At 48.0% G+C, this 15,234-nt stretch overlaps 1 protein-coding gene across 1 annotated transcript in view; it reads right to left on the bottom strand.

The window, feature by feature from the left end:
• The window catches only part of SLC4A9 (solute carrier family 4 member 9), an 890,846-nt gene that overhangs the window by 222,034 nt on the left and 653,578 nt on the right, over positions 1-15,234 (bottom strand). The window contains exon 14 of the mRNA XM_075344573.1: positions 1,496-1,609. Within this exon, the coding sequence (XP_075200688.1) occupies positions 1,496-1,609 (114 nt within the window). The remainder of the gene's footprint in view (positions 1-1,495; positions 1,610-15,234) is intronic.

Genomic DNA, 15,234 nt, shown 5'->3' with positions numbered 1-15,234 from the left:
CAACCCTTTTGACTTTGCCACATTTAGCTCTGATAGATGGTCTTGAGTAACATTGAGCACCCGCTCCCTCACAGTGACACCCAGAGCCCCCATTATTGGTATAATGACAACCAAAGCTTTTCCACAGAAATCCCAGAAAGGCAATATACCAAGATCCAGGGGTTTCTACCTTACCCATTCAGATCTGCTCTTCATAGCTTCTATACCCACAAAAGTTACCATCTGGAGACCTGCTCTTCAAATCTGTTTGCTAGAAGTGATGCAAATGTGTGACGCCCTGGACTAGCCAGGTAGTCACAGTTAGGCCCTTGCACAACACCCATCCCCAAATAAGGTGACACCAGCCAACTTACTAAACCCTAGTCACCTCCCTCTGGGTTTGATGTCCACACCAGGGGGGTGGAGCCAGGTGGTTGGCCACGCCCACCTAGGAGTTCACCTGCCCAGAGGCAGGAAAAAGCCAGTTAGTCTAGTTTTGACAGTGAAGTGGAGTGGAGGAGTAAATCTGTCAGTGTCCTGGGTAAGAGCCAGGGCACTTTGGCTAGGAGGCAGACGGTGGTAGCCGTCTGCAGGAGCCGGGAAGACAGCCTGGGGGAACCGTAAGTAGCCGGGACAGGGTAGTGGCCTGCCGGTACCGAACCGGGGAACCGACTGGAAACCGGAGCACACGAGGGGGTACTCAGACCCTGAAACGCGGTCCCGAATCTACCAGACCACGTTAATTAACTGATTGAGGTCTGGACTTTAGGTCCTTTCCCACGCAAGTCCTGAAAGAAGGCAACAGCCCACCGATTCCGGATAACGGCCATCGCTAAGGGCCAAGAGTTCCAACGGGGCAGCGCCTGCGGGCAAACGGGCTTTCCCGACATACACGCTGGGGAGTGGGACTCCCGTTGCTGAAGCACGTGTGTCCATTTCTACAAAAAGGTGCAGGAGAAAGGCGGACACCATCAACCCATTTGGTGAACCGAAGCAGCCGGCTGCGGGCACCGACCATCATCCATTTGGTTTACCAGAGACTCCCGTGTGTTTGTCAGAGTGAGTACCACTGAGCCTTCAGGCCACGCACTGCCCTGCCCCGCCAAGCACTGACACTGCACCACATCAAACGGGTCCCGGGTCCACCACCCCTGCCCACGGAGGGGTTAACATCACAAGCTGCACCAACATCTCCCCCGGGGTGCCTAGTCAACTGCAGCAGTGGTGCCTATGTTCACCGCAACCCGTGGGTGGCGTCACGAACTCTAAACCTAAAAACCCCTCTTCAAAGCGCCAGCCCCTTGCAGAGCGACGTGACCCCCGGTCCGGAGGCGCTCGAGCCACCGACACACGAGCCCGGATCCAAACGGCTCGACTGCAGCCAAGCGCGGGGCAGTTCAAATGCACTAAGCTAGAAGACAGCCACAGGTCACAAATCAAGGCCAAAACATGTGGCTCCCGAGCTACAGGTTGGGGATCCTCGTCATAGAGGATTTCAGACATTATGATGCCTTACCTTAAATTCATTTGGAACTACAAGTTTGGGAGTTTCTAGTCCACACATAACATCAACAGTACAAAAAATAACTATCGTCAGTATTACGGAAAAATCACCAGTCAACTTTCTTATCTGGAAAGAAAAAAGAAAACAGAATCTAAATTAGTGACATAGTGAAAACTGAAAACTACATCATAAGTGATAGCTAGAGCACATCTATGATCAAAGAACATATTATTGCAATAGTTGTGTAATCTGCAGTCATTGCTGTCAGACGAATAACTGTTCTGGCAATAGTAGTCTAATATGTCAAGAATAACAGTTACCCTTGTAAAGGGGGAGGTCTCTATACAGTCTGAAACACAATGGCAGCACACCAAATAAGTGTATAAACCCCAAAATGAGACATTCACTATAAATTATTTATAACTTTAGCAATGACAGAGAAAGGGCACAATGCAAAGTGCTCTAGATTTGTTAGATTTTGGAAAATATAAGTATTTTCTAAAAGAGATACATTTGGAGTGGTGATAGATTATAGGGACAGTCTAGTCTTGTGGTGAAAGTCTGCAGTCAATCCCTGTGGCTGCGGGCTTTGGAATCCTTGCAGTGCGCACACCATATGCAGTCATGATTCTCCGGTGTCGCTGCTGAGACTGGGCAGGCACGTAACTGCAAATATGCGAGTTGCATACATGAAATCGAGCCCGTATAGTCAGAATATGGCCAGAATTATGCAAATTGCATACTTGAGGTCATGTGAGCACCCGGTCTGAGCAGTGATACTGTTCTGCCCATTCAGGCATAAGACAATTGTCACAGTTGTTAAGTGCTAATAAAGTTATTGTTACCTTACATCAATGTTAAATGATGTTAAGCCACTAGATGGTGCTCTAGTTCTATAGTGTTCAGTGTTTTCGTTTGTGGGAGTGTCTTGCTGCTGGGAATTTCCTGGGCATTCTAAGAGAAGTCTCCATTTTGTAAGGAAGATACATCTAAAGGAGGAAGTATGTCTGTGCTCTCCTGAACCTCTCTTTTTAAAACCCATTATCCGCACGAAAGTATATCTGGTATGTACTACGTGTAAAAACATTATGCTGAAACCGGTTGGAACATTGCATAAGTTGTAATGACGTATGTGATTAGACTGGATAGCAATCCACATATATATGTCGCCATTTTGGGGAGCTTTCCCATACACAGTGTAATGTAATATCCGGATGTGCAGTGTGCTCCACACTTATTATTGTTTTCTGTATTCTTCCAGTTTTACCATATACTCAAACATGTTCAACACTGTTAACCAATAAACAAGTTTCAACATCTGAGAGACAGTCTGTTTACTTGGAAACAGAGAACAGGTTTACGCTGTATATCAAGAGTGCACAACATGCAAATGTGCATGAAGAAAGAACAGTAAAACGGATGCTATTCATAAGAAGATAGTGGATTGCACTATATGGAGCTGTTACCTCCCCACACAGTACAATGTACAGGTACAGCAGCGGCCACCATAGTCACAAGTAAAGCGTACAGCCCCCCGCAAGTGCAGCACAGATCCATCCGCGCTGAAGTCCCTTCCTGCATAGACTAATAACTGAAAACAGGCGCGCAATGTCTGTGACCCGGGCATCCTCAGTCAGGACAAGGTCCCGAGCAAGCGCCTCTAACAAGTCTTCAGAAAAAGAGTTTGCTGCTCTCCTTCGTGCAGAAGTGGAAGCCGCAAAAGTAAAATCCACCTTGGCAGCACAAGAGATGCAACTAAAGCTAAGACAATCAGATCAAGAAGCAGAACATGCACGCCTGCAAGCAGATCGAGAAACAGAAAGTACACGCCTGCAAGCAGATCGAAAAGCAGAAAGTGCATGCCTGCCAGCAGATCGAGAAGCAGAAAGTGGACGCCTGCAAGCAGAAAGAACACGCTTGCTAGCAGAACAAGCAGCAGAGAAAGCACGCCTGCAGGCCTCTCTGGATAAACTTATTGCAGAAAGGAGGCAGTAGCGGCAATAGCCAAAGCAGAGTTCCTGAAGGCCGTGGAGTATTCTGAATCCGAGGAACGCAGCAATGTACTTGGACCAAACCTAGATCAACAAAATCTAACTCAGCGCGTCTCAGTGTATGTTTGCCAGCATCCCAGAATAGATGACAATCCTGATCCACGAAACCGACCAGCCTATACCGACTATCCGAGATCCCATCCCGCTCTGCAGTACTGCAAGCAAGAAAGTATGCAACAGATCGATGTCGACCACAACTACAGTTCTACAGAACAGATGGTTCCACCTCCATTCCGACTTAGAGGGACACCCTTTGCTTCAGAACGGTATTATACAGACTACCCTGAGACTGAAGCTCCAAACAGGTATGATGTTGCACCACACATGCAGCATGACAACAACACACCAGCTCATTATGGTGCTAACCAAGCCACCATGGACTTTGCAAAGTTCTTTGCTCAGCGAAAGCTGGTAACCAAAGGACTTGTAAAGTTCACTGATCATGCTGAGAACTGCAGGTCATGGCGAGCCCCCTTCCGGAATGCCATCAAAGACTTGGGTCTTTCTCCTAGTGAGGCGTTAGATCTTCTTGTAAAGTGGCTCGGAAGTAAATCTGTTGAACAAGCCAAAAGAATCAGAGACATTAACATAAGGTATCCAGACACTGGTCTTTGTATGGTATGGGAAAGACTCGATGAACTTTATGGTTCAGTAGAAGCTATAGTAAATGCTTTGTATAAGAGAATTGTTGCCTTTCCCAAAATAGTGAATAAAGGTTACCAAAAACTCAGGGAACTAAGTGACTTGTTAGCGGAGATACAGGTTGCACAGGCAGAAGGAGATCTGCCAGGATTGGTATCCCTGGACACTGCCAGGGGTGTCAATCCAATTGTTCAAAAACTTCCTTATAACCTTCAAGAGAAGTGGATCATGCACGGTTCCCATTATAAACAGACTCATAATGTACCATTTCCTCCTTTCACAGTGTTCATAGATTTTGTCACTCAACAGGCTAGAATTAGAAATGATCCCAGTTTCGATTTCACTCTGTCATGTTTCACTGCCCCTGGTGTCAAGCCTTCTAAAATACCAGTGGCTGTCCATAAAACTATTGTTACCTCCACAGGTTGTACTCACAGGGCAAGCAAGTCCTCTCAAGAAAAGATCACATCTATGGACTTCAACAAACAGTGTCCCCTACACCGGAAATCACATCCTCTTCTGAAATTCAGAGCCTTCAGGGAGAAGTCTCTAGAAGACCATAAAGGTTTCCTCAAGGAAAATAACATCTGCTTCAAATGCTGTGCTACAACATCACACTTCGCCAGGAACTGTGAAGCCAGTGTTAAATTCGCAGAATGTGGTAGTGTAGATCACAATACAGTCTTACACCCTGGACCAACCTCACCGGTGCTATCACAAACAGTGGAGCATAGTGGAAAGCACATGGACACTGACATTGACACCCCAGTTGTTACGGTTGCTGCGAGCACTGGAGACTATGTCCAGATTTCTTGCTACTGCACATGTGCGAGCGCTGGAGACTAAGTCCAGATTTCTTGCTACAGCACATGTGCGAGCGCTGGAGACTAAGTCCAGATTTCTTGCTACTGCACATGTGCGAGCGCTGGAGACTAAGTCCAATCTTGGAGCCATTGCACATGTGCGGGTGACATCATCGCTGACACGAGGTCACATGTCTCTGACACCTTCTATGCCGATTGGTCGCTGGTCATGTGCTTGTGACGTCTTGCTCGGTGATAGGCCAGCATGACGTCACTCCTGTCGTTCTGGCAGCGGATTGGCTGTGGTGTCCTCCATCTTGGATGAGGCACAGAGTCTATATAAGACCCTGACACACGCCGCATGGTGCTCAGTCCTCTTGGTTCATGCATATGAGTAGACGCTCTGTGCGCGTTCCTCTAGGCATTCCTGTGTCTATGCTAGGTGAGCGCTACCGGCAGGGTAGCGTTCTTATACCTTACAGCTTCGGCTGCTGTCCGTATCCTTACCTCTTAGGGGAGCGGACATAGGCAGGTGCCTGCGGCACATGGTCTGGCTGGGCCTTGTGATTCTACTCGTAGGTGGACGTTGCCGCTAGGGTAACGTTCCTTATACTGCGTCTGGCAGTTGTTCGTATCCTCGCACACTAGGGGAGCGAACAGAGGTAGGAGCTTTGTGCGGCTTACGCTGCTGTTCGTCTCTTTTGCACCACTAGAAGAGCGGACCTAGGCAGGTGCCATATCTAGTGGTTCGTGTCCTCGCACACTAGTGGAGCGAACGAAGGTAGGAGCTTTGTGCGGCTTACGCTGCTGTTCGTCTCTTTTGCACCACTAGAAGAGCGGACCTAGGTAGGTGCCATTTCGCACACATTGCCTTTGTCTCTGTGATTATTAACAGAGATCATTCCACACACCCTCCAAGTAAGGGAGGAATTGCTTTACTTACTTTTTATATCCTTCTGTGACTTAACAGAGGTATTGCACTCTGCCATAGTCTGCAGCAAAGTCTTTGCACGGTGGACCCTGACTGTCTGATACTCCTTTCGGTTATTATCAGACAGCCCCCCGTAACATTAGGACTGAGCCAAGGGTCTGGCAGTTATGGCAGAATATCAGCAGTTACACCGTTACATACAAGTACTTGAGTCACGGCTCAAGAGTATAGAGGATAAACCTCAGACCATGGTGACATCTGCACATGATCCTCGACTTGCTCTGCCAAACAGATATTCTGGCGATGCCCGATCATGTCGTGGTTTCATTAGTCAGTGTCAGATACACCTAGAGGTCAACTCTTCTCGCTTCTCTACGGAGAGGTCCAGAGTAGAGTTGAGCGCGGTTCGTGGTTCGTGGTTCTCCAGTTCGCGGCTCGAGTGATTTTGGGGCATGTTCTAGATCGAACTAGAACTCGAGCTTTTTGCAAAAGCTCGGTAGTTCTAGAAACGTTCGAGAACGGTTCTAGCAGCCAAAAAACAGCTAAATCATAGCTTGGTTTCTGCTGTAATAGTGTAAGTCACTCTGTGAATCAAACTATTATCACATTTCAGTGTATAGTGTGCGTGAACAGCGCCTTCAGATCACTGCTGTTTCTATAATGGCGATCGCCATTTTTTTTTTTTTTTTTTCTTGTCTTCCTTCCCTAAGCGCGCGCGTCTTGTGGGGCGGGCCAGCATGTCAGCCAATCCCAGACACACACACAGCTAAGTGGACTTTGAGCCAGAGAAGCAACGGCATGTGTGATAGGATCTGCATGTCACATGTCCCTGCATTATAAAACCGGACATTTTCTTCACGGACGCCATTATCTGCCTTCTGCGTCTTTGGTGTCAGACATCACTGTCGCAGCTCCGTCTTCCTGAGTCCTATAGCCGATACAGCTGTATGCGCTGCATACACAGCGTTAGACAGCTTAGGGAGAGCACTTTATAGCAGTCCTTTTAAGGGCTCCAACCGGCAGGGTCAGAGAGCCATAGGTGACAGGTCCTGCAAACAGCAACAGCGTCTGTGTAGCCCAGGTCAGGGATTTCCTACCTGCATTTCACCATTAGGAGGGAATAGAAAGGCAGTCTTCCATTCCTCTACCCAGAGCACCACAATCCTGCCACTGTACCCTCTTGTCCTCTGCACACTCCAACTGATAACTAAGCCATTATACTAGCAAACACTCAGTGTACCTAGTGGCATCCTATACGTGGCTATTGGACTTTGCTATAGTCCCACTAGTGCAAAGACATTTGCAGAGCGCGTCTGCCTGCATTGCACACTACAACTCATTCTAACCAAGCCATTATACTAGCAAACACTCAGTGTACCTAGTGGCATCCTATACGTGGCTATTGGACTTTGCTATAGTCCCACTAGTGCAAAGACATTTGCAGAGCGCGTCTGCCTGCGTTGCACACTACAACTCATTCTAACCAAGCCATTATACTAGCAAACACTCAGTGTACCTAGTGGCATCCTATACGTGGCTATTGGACTTTGCTATAGTCCCACTAGTGCAAAGACATTTGCAGAGCGCGTCTGCCTGCGTTGCACACTACAACTCATTCTAACCAAGCCATTATACTAGCAAACACTCAGTGTACCTAGTGGCATCCTATACGTGGCTATTGGACTTTGCTATAGTCCCACTAGTGCAAAGACATTTGCAGAGCGCGTCTGCCTGCGTTGCACACTACAACTCATTCTAACCAAGCCATTATACTAGCAAACACTCAGTGTACCTAGTGGCATCCTAGACGTGGCTATTGGACTTTGCTATAGTCCCACTAGTGCAAAGACATTTGCAGAGCGCGTCTGCCTGCGTTGCACACTACAACTCATTCTAACCAAGCCATTATACTAGCAAACACTCAGTGTACCTAGTGGCATCCTATACGTGGCTATTGGACTTTGCTATAGTCCCACTAGTGCAAAGACATTTGCAGAGCGCGTCTGCCTGCGTTGCACACTACAACTCATTCTAACCAAGCCATTATACTAGCAAACACTCAGTGTACCTAGTGGCATCCTATACGTGGCTATTGGACTTTGCTATAGTCCCACTAGTGCAAAGACATTTGCAGAGCGCGTCTGCCTGCGTTGCACACTACAACTCATTCTAACCAAGCCATTATACTAGCAAACACTCAGTGTACCTAGTGGCATCCTATACGTGGCTATTGGACTTTGCTATAGTCCCACTAGTGCAAAGACATTTGCAGAGCGCGTCTGCCTGCGTTGCACACTACAACTCATTCTAACCAAGCCATTATACTAGCAAACACTCAGTGTACCTAGTGGCATCCTATACGTGGCTATTGGACTTTGCTATAGTCCCACTAGTGCAAAGACATTTGCAGAGCGCGTCTGCCTGCGTTGCACACTACAACTCATTCTAACCAAGCCATTATACTAGCAAACACTCAGTGTACCTAGTGGCATCCTATACGTGGCTATTGGACTTTGCTATAGTCCCACTAGTGCAAAGACATTTGCAGAGCGCGTCTGCCTGCGTTGCACACTACAACTCATTCTAACCAAGCCATTATACTAGCAAACACTCAGTGTACCTAGTGGCATCCTATACGTGGCTATTGGACTTTGCTATAGTCCCACTAGTGCAAAGACATTTGCAGAGCGCGTCTGCCTGCGTTGCACACTACAACTCATTCTAACCAAGCCATTATACTAGCAAACACTCAGTGTACCTAGTGGCATCCTATACGTGGCTATTGGACTTTGCTATAGTCCCACTAGTGCAAAGACATTTGCAGAGCGCGTCTGCCTGCGTTGCACACTACAACTCATTCTAACCAAGCCATTATACTAGCAAACACTCAGTGTACCTAGTGGCATCCTATACGTGGCTATTGGACTTTGCTATAGTCCCACTAGTGCAAAGACATTTGCAGAGCGCGTCTGCCTGCGTTGCACACTACAACTCATTCTAACCAAGCCATTATACTAGCAAACACTCAGTGTACCTAGTGGCATCCTATACGTGGCTATTGGACTTTGCTATAGTCCCACTAGTGCAAAGACATTTGCAGAGCGCGTCTGCCTGCGTTGCACACTACAACTCATTCTAACCAAGCCATTATACTAGCAAACACTCAGTGTACCTAGTGGCATCCTATACGTGGCTATTGGACTTTGCTATAGTCCCACTAGTGCAAAGACATTTGCAGAGCGCGTCTGCCTGCGTTGCACACTACAACTCATTCTAACCAAGCCATTATACTAGCAAACACTCAGTGTACCTAGTGGCATCCTATACGTGGCTATTGGACTTTGCTATAGTCCCACTAGTGCAAAGACATTTGCAGAGCGCGTCTGCCTGCGTTGCACACTACAACTCATTCTAACCAAGCCATTATACTAGCAAACACTCAGTGTACCTAGTGGCATCCTATACGTGGCTATTGGACTTTGCTATAGTCCCACTAGTGCAAAGACATTTGCAGAGCGCGTCTGCCTGCGTTGCACACTACAACTCATTCTAACCAAGCCATTATACTAGCAAACACTCAGTGTACCTAGTGGCATCCTATACGTGGCTATTGGACTTTGCTATAGTCCCACTAGTGCAAAGACATTTGCAGAGCGCGTCTGCCTGCGTTGCACACTACAACTCATTCTAACCAAGCCATTATACTAGCAAACACTCAGTGTACCTAGTGGCATCCTATACGTGGCTATTGGACTTTGCTATAGTCCCACTAGTGCAAAGACATTTGCAGAGCGCGTCTGCCTGCGTTGCACACTACAACTCATTCTAACCAAGCCATTATACTAGCAAACACTCAGTGTACCTAGTGGCATCCTATACGTGGCTATTGGACTTTGCTATAGTCCCACTAGTGCAAAGACATTTGCAGAGCGCGTCTGCCTGCGTTGCACACTACAACTCATTCTAACCAAGCCATTATACTAGCAAACACTCAGTGTACCTAGTGGCATCCTATACGTGGCTATTGGACTTTGCTATAGTCCCACTAGTGCAAAGACATTTGCAGAGCGCGTCTGCCTGCGTTGCACACTACAACTCATTCTAACCAAGCCATTATACTAGCAAACACTCAGTGTACCTAGTGGCATCCTATACGTGGCTATTGGACTTTGCTATAGTCCCACTAGTGCAAAGACATTTGCAGCACGTCTGCCTGCGTTGCACACTCCAACTAATTATAACTAAGTTGCATTGTCAGGGATATTTATTCTTTATTATTCTGCTGTTAATAAAGCTAGACCACCACTGCAATCTTCACCACCTCTCAATTTTTACTACCACATTTTCAGTCCACAATCTTGTCGCAATCAACATGAGTGGCAAAATGACAGATGCTGGTGGAAAGGGGAAGAGGCGTGGTGGAAAAGGCAAAAAAGGTTTTGTCCGTGGGGAAGGTGGCAAAGCTCCATTATCATCTGCTGAAGATAGACCATCTACCAGCAAAAGTAAGATGTCTACTACTTACCGTGGACAATCCGATGTGCTCCCTTTTTTACGGACACGAACAACAGGAAGAAAGGTAGATGATGGGCAAAAAAGGAAAATGCTTGAATGGATCTCAAGTGGTCCAACAAGTGCCCTCTCAGCCACTTCAAGTACCGCATCCAAAAAACACCAGTCCTCTGAGTTGTCATCCCAATCACACTTGATTTCTCCCAGCTCTGAAGTCTCCATCAGCCCTGCACAGTATGGTGGAACTGAGATGGCTGAGTCTGCAGAGCTGTTCAGTCACACTATAGCCTGGGAATCAGAGGTCTGCTCCCAAGCTACAGTGAGTACAGAACAGGAAATGGTCTGCAGTGATGCCCAGAACCTTTGTGACTCAGATTCAGGCCGTGAGGACCAAGTTTCTGAGCATAATGTTGACCCTTTGTCACAAACTGTAACACCTGTGGTTATAGACAATGAGGAACATACTGATGAAGATGAGACGCAGATACCCGATTGGGATGACAACTTAAATATTCCGTCAGGGCAAGAAGAGGCTCGGTCTGAGGGGGAGGGGAGTGCAAACACAACAATTGATGATGACGTTCTAGATCCCACCTACTGTCAACCCCCAGTCAGGCACTCGAGGAGGTCAACAGAGGCGGTGGAGGAGGATGCAACCGACGACGAAGTTACCTTGCGCCTTCCTGGACAGAGTCGGAGCACTGGTAGCACGTCTACAACTGCATCCTCAGCCACCACTCTGCCTATGAGCATTATTCGGGGTGGATCAACAGGTCGCATGGCCTCTAAGCCTTGCCTAGCCTGGTCCTTTTTTCACATCGAAAAAGATCGCCCAACTCATGTGATATGTAACATTTGTCATGATTCTCTTAGTAGAGGTCAAAAGCTCAGCAGTTTGACAACTTCTTCCATGAATCGTCACATGAATAAATATCATAAGTCCCGGTGGGAAGCTCACCGTGCTGCAATGCGGCCTAGCGGAGCGAACCATCCACCGCCCGCCCCTTCCACTGCATCCGCGCGCTCTTCATCTTCTAGGACTGTGGGGACAGCTGCCACACCTGTTTTTCCACGCAAAACTTCCACCACTGTAACCGCAACAGGCAGTTTGCTTGTAAGGTCGTCAGTTGGTTTGGAAGGGGAAACAAGTGAGTGTGTACAGCTCTCTCAGACATCGATAGCACCAACGTTGGATGAAGGCAACATCATGTCTCCGCCTGCACTTTCCTCACAAACCTGCATTTTTCCAGGGACACCCTACTCAACACCGTCTACACACAGCAGCCAGATCTCTGTCCCTCAGATGTGGTCAAATAAAAGGCCACTTCCTCCGACCCATGACAAAGCTAAGAGGTTGACTCTATCCCTCTGTAAGCTGTTGGCTACCGAAATGCTGCCTTTCCGCCTAGTGGACACACAGGATTTTAGAGACCTTATGTCTGTCGCTGTGCCCCAGTACCAGATGCCTAGTCGCCACTACTTCTCTAAGAAAGGTGTGCCCGCGCTACACCAGCATGTCGCACACAACATCACCGCTTCCTTGAGAAACTCTGTGTGTGAACGGGTGCATTTCACCACCGATACTTGGACCAGTAAGCATGGACAGGGACGTTACATGTCGCTGACTGGGCACTGGGTAACTATGGTGATAGATGGTGAAGGGTCTGCTGCACAAGTCTTGCCGTCCCCACGACTTGTGTGTCAATCCTCTGTCTGTCCAAGTTCCGCCACTGCTTCTGCATCCTCCACCTCATCTGGGTCCTCCACCTCCGCCCCAAGCCTGCCTGGTCAGGCCACCAGCGTTCTCACTGCGCAGAAGGAATCACGCACCCCTCATTACTATGCTGGCAGCAGAGCGCAACGGCATCAGGCGGTCTTTAGCTTGACATGTCTTGGTAATAAGAGTCACACAGCTGAGGAGTTGTGGTCAGCTTTGCGGTCCGAGTTTAATAAATGGTTGTCTCCACTCAAACTGCAGCCTGGTAAGGCCGTGTGCGACAATGCTGCAAACCTGGGTGCGGCACTTCGCCTGGGCAAGGTGACACACGTACCCTGTATGGCTCACGTGTTGAACCTTGTCGTGCAGCAATTTTTAACACACTATCCCGGCCTAGATGGCCTTCTGAACAGGGCACGAAAACTGTCAGCTCACTTCCGCCGTTCAAGCGCCGCAGCAGAGCGACTTGCATCGCTCCAGAAGTCTTTCGGCCTGCCGGTTCATCGCCTGAAATGCGATGTGGCGACACGCTGGAATTCAACTCTCCACATGTTACAGCGACTGTGGCAGCACCGCAGAGCCCTGGTGCAATACGTCATGACGTATAGCCTGGGCCAACGAGATGCAGAGGTGGGGCAGATCACCCTGATGGAGTGGTCTCAGATCAAGGACCTATGCACCCTTCTGCACAGTTTCGACATGGCGACGAATATGTTTAGCGCTGACAATGCCATTATCAGCATGACGATTCCAGTCATTTACATGCTGGAGCACACGCTAAACACTATTCGGAGTCAGGGGGTGGGACAACATGAAGGGGAGGAACTACAGGAGGATTCATATGCGCAAGGGACAACAACATCACCAAGGTCCAGACGTTCATCATCACCAACGCAGCAGGCATGGGACCATGGGGGACAGGGATCGACAAGGGCGCATAGTAGCAGGCGAAATGTTGAGCAAGGTGCAGGAGAACATGAAGAAATGGAGGACGAACTGTCCATGGACATGGAAGACTCAGCGGATGAGGGAGACCTTGGTCAAATTTCAGTTGAAAGAGGTTGGGGTCAGATGTCAGAGGAAGAAAGAACGGGTAGCACCTCTATGCCACAAACACAGCATGGACTTGGTCCGCATGGCTGCGCAAGACACATGAGTGCCTTTTTGTTGCACTACCTCCAACATGACAGTCGTATTGTCAAAATTAGAAGTGATGATGACTACTGGATTGCCACACTATTAGATCCCCGGTACAAGTCCAAATTTTGTGACATAATTCCAGCCATAGAAAGGGACGCACGTATGCAGGAGTATCAGCAGAAGCTGTTACTAGATCTTAGCTCGGCTTTTCCACCAAACAACCGTGCAGGTGCAGGGAGTGAATCTCCCAGTTGTAACTTGACAAACATGGGACGGTCTCGTCATCTTCAACAGTCTACCCGTACCAGTAGGACCTTTTCTGGTGCCGGTAACAGCAATTTTATGGAATCTTTTCATAATTTTTTTAGACCCTCTTTTGCAAGGCCACCAGAGACAACAAGTCTGACACATAGTCAACGGCTGGAGAGGATGATACAGGAGTATCTCCAAATGAACATCGATGCCATGACTGTGCAACTGGAGCCTTGCTCCTTTTGGGCTTCAAACCTACAAAAATGGCCAGAGCTCGCAACTTACGCCTTGGAGATTTTGTCGTGTCCAGCTGCCAGCGTTGTCTCTGAACGTGTATTCAGTGCTGCTGGGTGTGTGCTGACAGATAAGCGCACGCGTCTGTCCAGTGACAATGTGGACAGACTGACGTTCATCAAAATGAACAAGTCATGGATCCAGAAGGAATTTACTACCCCTGTGTCATCCTGGGGAGAGTAAATGCTTGTGGATTTGGAATGTGCTTGATGCAAATCAAAACATCCTGTTTGCAACTAGGGCCCAAGTGCTGCCACTGATGGGGTGGGTGTCTGTGTGGCCCAATTTTTGGAAAAAAGGGAGACTCCGCTTGGAGTAACCCTTGCTTGCTGTGTTTTTAAAAGAAGCCAAGATGAACAGAGCTGGGATCAGGAAAGACTTTGCTACCTACCCCGGTGTCATCCTGGGGACGGCTAAGAATAGCGTATTTTTGAATGTGCTTGATGCAAATCAAAACATCCTGTTTGCAACTAGGGCCCAAGTGCTGCCACTGATGGGGTGGGTGTCTGTGTGGCCCAATTTTTGGAAAAAAGTGAGACTCCGCTTGGAGTAACCCTTGCTTACATTGTTTTTAAAAGAAGCCAAGATGAACAAGTCATGGGTCAGCAAAGACTTTGCTACCTACCCCGGTGTCATCCTGGGGACGGCTAAGAATAGCGTATTTTTGAATGTGCTTGATGCAAATCAAAACATCCTGTTTGCAACTAGGGCCCAAGTGCTGCCACTGATGGGGTGGGTGTCTGTGTGGCCCAATTTTTGGAAAAAAGGGAGACTCCGCTTGGAGTAACCCTTGCTTACATTGTTTTTAAAAGAAGCCAAGATGAACAAGTCATGGGTCAGCAAAGACTTTGCTACCTACCCCGGTGTCATCCTGGGGACGGCTAAGAATAGCGTATTTTTGAATGTGCTTGATGCAAATCAAAACATCCTGTTTGCAACTAGGGCCCAAGTGCTGCCACTGATGGGGTGGGTGTCTGTGTGGCCCAATTTTTGGAAAAAAGGGAGACTCCGCTTGGAGTAACCCTTGCTTACATTGTTTTTAAAAGAAGCCAAGATGAACAAGTCATGGGTCAGCAAAGACTTTGCTACCTACCCCGGTGTCATCCTGGGGACGGCTAAGAATAGCGTATTTTTGAATGTGCTTGATGCAAATCAAAACATCCTGTTTGCAACTAGGGCCCAAGTGCTGCCACTGATGGGGTGGGTGTCTGTGTGGCCCAATTTTTGGAAAAAAGGGAGACTCCGCTTGGAGTAACCCTTGCTTGCTGTGTTTTTAAAAGAAGCCAAGATGAACAGAGCTGGGATCAGGAAAGACTTTGCTACCTACCCCGGTGTCATCCTGTGGACGGCTAAGAATAGCGTATTTTTGAATGTGCTTGATGCAAATCAAAACATCCTGTTTGCAACTA

The sequence above is a fragment of the Anomaloglossus baeobatrachus genome, chromosome 4 (genome assembly GCF_048569485.1).
Source record: "Anomaloglossus baeobatrachus isolate aAnoBae1 chromosome 4, aAnoBae1.hap1, whole genome shotgun sequence".
Taxonomy (NCBI): Eukaryota; Metazoa; Chordata; class Amphibia; order Anura; family Aromobatidae; genus Anomaloglossus; species Anomaloglossus baeobatrachus.
Note: the sequence above shows the minus strand (reverse complement) of the source record. Positions and strands in the feature narration are given on the sequence as shown.